The 6,667-nt window shown below is 34.5% G+C and overlaps 1 protein-coding gene across 1 annotated transcript in view; it reads left to right on the top strand.

Annotated features, from left to right (window-relative positions):
- LOC118740260 (dipeptidase 1) overlaps positions 1-6,667 on the top strand; it is a gene marked incomplete in the record, with an annotated part of 87,066 nt that overhangs the window by 69,042 nt on the left and 11,357 nt on the right. Inside the window, 3 exon segments of the mRNA XM_036471749.1 lie at positions 3,089-3,245; positions 3,643-3,775; positions 6,478-6,628. Coding sequence (XP_036327642.1) covers positions 3,089-3,245; positions 3,643-3,775; positions 6,478-6,628 — 441 coding nt within the window.

Here is a 6,667-nt window from a genome sequence, read left to right as displayed (position 1 = left end):
ACTTCTTAAGCTGCTACAATGAAATCGACGAAGAAGATTATACACAAAATATTTTGAAGTAAAATTTTGCTGAGTGTTTGGACAATATTCCTTTCTTAAATTAAATATAAATTTCGAAAACAGCATAGCATCTTGGTTATTTATTAGGTGAAAAGAATGCTATGGACCAATCATGTTTTGACCTTATAACCAGTTTCTCTTTGCTATTGTTTTGAACATAGGATTCCCCCTGTTAAGTAGTCCTCCAAGTAATCGTTATTAGCCTTGACGCAGTCCATTAAAGAGTTGCATCAATTTGGAACGCTCTCCCGTATTGCTATAAGTTAAAAACCCGCCCTAGTGGGGTTCTTTTCTAAACACTCGCCATAGTCACGTTCGCCTACGTTTCTTACCTTCTTGCACTGCATCTTCGATTATCTTATTATCGTCTTAGCTACTGTCGCAACTCTATAATGGCTTTATTTACTGCATTCCACTCTTACTTTGAGCTCAATGTGACACCATCTAGGTTGCCTGGTCGCAGTGGCAACCCTTTTCTTGTTGTAACCAAAATTTATACATTCTACTCCGCTGCGACAAACACCTATATGGTATACGCGCTACCGTAATCGGACCACGGCACACTTTAAGCAATATTTCTTCATATAACTATATTATTTCATCGAATTTAATTATTAACAAGTAAGAATGTCTAAGTTCGGGTGGAGTCGAACATTAAATACCCGGCGCAAGTATTAAATATATGTTTTTTCACCTTTCCGAAACCTTCCGCTAGATGGTAAGCCGAGGTGTATCAATTTTGAGTAAATTAGCGTCCTTCAATTTCGAAATATTGAAGTTTCAAGCATTTCTGAAATTTACCTTTATATGAAAAGCGGCCGTTATTTTAGTCCGATTTCAATAATTTTCAACGTTTTGCTTTTATGTGGCAAGCACAATAAAAATACCGAGTTTGGTACAAATTGGTAGAACGGTTACCGATATACATATATGTGGTCATAAGTGAGCGGTGCCACGCCCATTTTCCAAAATTTTACCATAAACGTATTTCTCGGTAAAGAATTGTTGCAAGCGTCAATTTTGAATAAATTAGCTTTAATATTTACTGATTTATCGAAGATTTCGTATTTCTTTAAATTACCGTTATATGGGATGTGGGCGTGGTTATTGTCCGATTTTTCAAATTTTCGGTGATTTTGTATGCTGTACCAAGGCCAACAACTGTGCCAAGTTTGGAAGAAATTGGTGCAGCGGTTACCAAGATATACACATGTAACCATAAGTGGGCGTGGCTACGCCCATTTTCCAAAAATTTATAATATTCTTATTTTTCGTCTGAAAATTTTTGTAAATATCAATTTTGAGTGAATTATCTTCAGTAGTTACTAAAATATCGCAGTTTTCGTATTTCTGGAAATTACCGTTATATGGGTAGTGGGCGTGGTTACCGTCCGATTTCGCCCATTTTCAATACCAACCTACCTTGGATAAATGGAAACCTACATACCGAATTTCGTTGAGATATCTCAATTTTTGCTCGAGTTATCGTGTACACGGACGGACGGACGGACGGACAGACGGACAGACGGACGGACAGACAGACATGGCTTAATCGATTTCTCTTTTCATTCTGATTATTTATGTATACTTTTGTCTATATCTATCTCGATTCGTTTTGGCTGTTACAATCAACCGTTATGTGAACAAAGTTATAATACCCTTGTGCACAAGTGCGCTCGGGTATAAAAATTACCAAAAATCTACGTGATTTTTTTTTTAAATAACTTCGAATTTGCGCTTTATTTTACTACAATTTAATTTGCTATAAAATTGCGTGCTCCAAAAAATTCTGATTCAAAATTCGAAAATTTAGATGCAGCTTCGCGGTTTTTTTATAATTTTATAAATACAAATTTCATAGTTTCTGCTAAATTGTAAAATTTCTGCAAAGTTACAACAAAAGTTGAAACAAAAAAAAAAAATAATGAAAAGTAGATATTCATCAAACAGATCTATCAATCAATGGTTGGATACCGCAGATAGCGATAATTTTTCCAATACTTTTTGATTTTTTTTTTCGAAATATTCATCAGCGTAGCCAGAATGAAATTTAGGGGGGCTCGCCCCTATTAAGCTGGCTTTTCAGGGTACTATTTTATATATATATATAAATGAAATTTGAAAGTTTGGGGGGGGGCGGCCTCGAGCACCCCCCTGCCCCTACCTGGCTACGCCCATGGAAATATTTATCGATATTATTATCTATATTTATCGTTAAGTTTATCGATATCTACTTTTACTGAATTTATTATACAAAATTTCTGGTGTATTCCCTTAAATTGGATAAGTTTTTGGAAATTTCGAAAAACACGGAACTTTTACTGAAACGTCAACACTCGTATGAATAATATTTTCGAGCTTCGAGTTTCCTGGCCTTTTCTATTTTTTTATTTTTTTTATTTAACAAATTTTGGAATTTTTTCCCGACAGATTTGTTAGCGCACGCAAGTTGTTTGCATTTTGAAAAGTAAATTAAATTTGTTAGCAAATGAAATATTTATGTCAGATTTCCATTGGGCATTGAGTGCCTAGTTGGACGTTAAAAAAGTATTAGTAATTCATTCAATAAAAATATTCATTAAGTTCGGTTCCGCGAGGCATTTTTTGAATGGCACAAATTTTGTGTCTTCTCAGTGCCTAGTGGAAACTTGGCATTATATAAATTATCGTTCACAATGTTCGCTAGCGAAACTATTTTCTTCTTTTTTCCTTAACTAATTAAATCGTTATATTTCTATTCAATTTTAAATTTGGTTTAGAAAGCAAATCAACAATCAAAAGTATGTTTGCTCTCACAGCGTTGTGGTAGATACATATTTATGTTTCTATGTATGTACATATGTATTTATAAGCCTATATCCTATTTGTATGCCAAAAAAGTATCTAAAACATTCACAGACTACAATGTATTTTTATGAATCTAACCTCACCTTTCACTTTGTATCTTTTTCGGCTTTCAACGACACCGTTATATCGGCATTCGCGCCATAAAAATCTACACACCAACTCGTGCTATGTATGCATGCAGTCACAACGATTTGGCGTGGAATATACGGAAATTTTTGAAAAATCGTCTGCAAGATTTTCCTTTTGCCGGCGATTTGCGTGAGGTGTTGCCATGGTCGGCGAGCGCTTGGAGCCACACCGATTTGCCGCGACTGAAGGAGGGCATGGTGGCGGCACAGGTATGTACACAAATACATGAATGAGAAGAAATTCACGCACATAGCTAGAAATTTAAAAGCACAAAAATTTTTTTTTTTTAAGTTTGTATATATGTATATCTACAAAGGTAGCGAGCTGCATTGTTTGTGAGAGGTTCAACAGGTTGACTAGCATAGCTTCTAAAGCAAAAACAAGTAGCAGCAGGAAACGCGCACAAATTGAGTTTACCCACTGACAAAGATTTTTTGCAAAACAATTTTTATATTTCTGATTTTATCTTGCTTTTTTTTGTAATATTTAATGGCATTGGTTTCGATTCAAATATTCGCCTTAAAATATTTATGTCGCTTTTGTTGTTTTGTGTGCTGCTGTTATTGAATAATTTTTTCTTCTTCTTCTTCTTTCCACACACAACAGTTCTGGTCGGCATATGTGCCCTGCTCCTCACAACATATGGATGCTGTGCAATTGACGCTGGAACAAATAGATTTAATACGACGTTTGGTAAATTTGTATCCAAATCAAATGACGTTCGTCACAGATGCTTCAGGTAAGCAGTATGCCAAAAAATACTACCAATACGTGTTATGCAAAGTAGCAAGCGACGATATGCAAAAAGTTTGCTCATACTTACATATGAATTTAGATACCTACATACATCTGTGAAAGGTTGTGCAGTCGAAGTATAATGTAATGCCAAGTGCGTGCTCAGAGATTTGTCGATTTCATGGCCGTTGTGCGGTGGTGGCGGGATTTGTGTGACATTTGTGAAATACCTTAAATACATAAATTTTAATGAGCGCTCTTTAAATTTCAAGCAGAATAATAGGAAGGCGCACCAAATTTTTTTTTTTTTAAATACGCCAAGAATGTCTAATACTCAACCAGTAGAGGACAAATCAATAGGAAGGAATCTCGTTAGCTCTCAGAGTTTAACTCAGCACATAATTTCACTGTCTTTTTTCCTAATGAAACAAACTGTGTTACCGAAGCATCAAAATTTTGGAAGTAGAGTCACATTTGGTATACTCGTGGCTCCAAGACTGATCATAGCGGCACACAGTGTTTGGACTATTTGAACAATTAGCTTAGGGAGTGAAGAGTTAAAAGCCGTAAATACCAAATTTTGCATAACTACTATCCCCTCGCTCTGCGGACGCACAGTGGTCGGGGAAGCTATGTTTTACGCGAAAAATTAGATAGGCTATTACGATTATAATAAAAACAGAGTATCGTAGTATTTTTGTTAATGTAAATCCGAACATGCCATAAAATGTTTAGTTTGAAATTTGGAAGCTGTCAAATCAACTACCAATTTCTCTAAATGTAAGAAGGTATTTTTGAAGACACCACTGGTTAGGTTTGTAGGCGCGTTAGTCACGAATTTTATGTCAAATTAAATCTTTGGTAGTTGAAAGCGGCCAAATGGACTATGAAGTTTTTCTAAAAATGAGAAAATATTTTAAAAAATGGTCCTGATTAGGTTTTTAGACATGCGGATCCCAAATTTCATGTCAAATGTTGAATGGCTGCCAATTTCTCTAGAAATAAAGAAAGTTTCCCAAAAATTAAATGTACTAGCTTTTAAGGCTTACTGATCTCGAGTTCTATATTAAATTTGACAGTTGTTAAATGAACTTTCATTGTCAGTTGAGTAACACAATATATTTGTTTAGTCAAATTAATTATTTAAAGCATTCGAGGGAACATATTTAAAACAAATCTATGATCAAATTATAAAATAATAACAGTCAGTATATGTATAAATAAGGGGGATAGTTAGAGCCGAGTGCTATACGCATGTTGAGCTCAAACAATTTGACCTAGGTACGCTTGTTATTTTTCAGATTTTTTTCTCTTTAAACGAAATTCGTATTTTCCAAAACTTCAGTTGTCTAATTTGTAAATAAAGTCATTCAGGTTTTCAAATTTTGTAATGAGCGAACTTAAGAACCTCTAGATAGCAAATTTCATGAAAATTCAGTATCTTTTTAATTCTTATATGCCATATTGGTTTCGCTTATTGGAATTTTAAAAATTGTCTTCCGGTTTGTTAAGATACTTCTGAAAAATCATATTTATTAGCTATTATTAATTTTTAATGTTTTAATACACATTATGTTATTTGGAATAACTGCTAAAGTTGGTATTTTTGGCGCCAGTTCGCCCAAAAATGCCAACAAGTTGTAATCGCCGTAAAACAAACTTATTTATACTCACATATTTGTTTTCGTACGTCCCACTGTAATCTACAATGCTTTTCATTTTTCGAGTTTAACCAATAAGGATTAAAAATAATAGTTAATATTTGAGTTTTACTTTTTCGCTCAAAGGTAATTACTTGATTATTATATTTTCGATCAAAAATAATGATTATTTTATGATTTTTATTTTTTCGCTCAAAGATAATAATTATTATTGCGTTTTATTTTTTTTTCACTGAAGATAGATGGAGCCAAAGTACGAATTTCTAGGCAGACTTGCCCCATATGGGTCCGAAATCGGTCACGAAGGGTATATTCTCTTAGAAGAGATGATATATCTAACATTGCTCGGGCTCTAACCGGGCGCCGGGACCTGTCTAATAGGTAATCATGCAGAAAGGCTCAGCGTACCTGCGAAGCTGCAAGGACGTTGAAGAGGAGGAAACAGTCTTGCATCTCTAGTGTGCCCTGCACTATGTAGAGGCAGGCTGCTTCATCTGGGTTCACCGTTCCTGGCCGATATTAGGGAGGTTTCAGCTACCGGCGGATAATTGAACGGTGTGGTTATGTTTAAAGTGTTCTATTAAAAAAAATTGCTTTAAAATTTTACTTTATCTGTGAGCAAAGAAACATAAAAAAGTTGATTTTTTTTAGATTAAGGACATTATTTAACAAAGGACTTGTCTGAAATAATATTAGGTCTATAAAATATTTGGAGTTTTTTTTTTTGAATTTTTGTTGCTTGAGGACAAAACACTAGTTAGCTGGTGTTGTTTAATTTTACCGATAGTGTGGGAAGATCATTTTTTGTTTGTTTTATAGATCGGATTTGTAAGCAAAGAAGTGTTTTAAAATTAAGGATATTTAGCACCCCATACATACATTTGACTCTTTTCGTCGAAAAAGTTTTATATGTATCTGTATATTTTTATACATGCATGTTCACATAAAGCGAGATTTTAGACATAAATACTAAACATAAGTAAATATTTGAATATTTCCATTCAACTGATTTTGCTTTTATTTCTCGAATTATTTTCTTCTACAGGAATTGAGGAGGTGCATAGAAGTGGAAAAATTGCTAGTCTGATCGGGGTGGAGGGTGGCCATTCGATTGGCACCAGTCTCAGCGTTTTGCGAATGTTCTATCAGCTTGGCGCGCGCTATTTGACACTGACACACACCTGCAATACGCCTTGGTATGTATGAAATAAATGTATGGAATTTAGCGAAAATCA

This window comes from Rhagoletis pomonella, unplaced genomic scaffold (genome assembly GCF_013731165.1).
Source record: "Rhagoletis pomonella isolate Grant_MI unplaced genomic scaffold, Rhpom_1.0 Rhpom_scaffold_00001, whole genome shotgun sequence".
NCBI lineage: Eukaryota > Metazoa > Arthropoda > Insecta > Diptera > Tephritidae > Rhagoletis > Rhagoletis pomonella.
The sequence above is the reverse complement of the archived record's forward strand: the minus strand, read 5'-3'. Positions and strand labels throughout refer to the sequence as shown.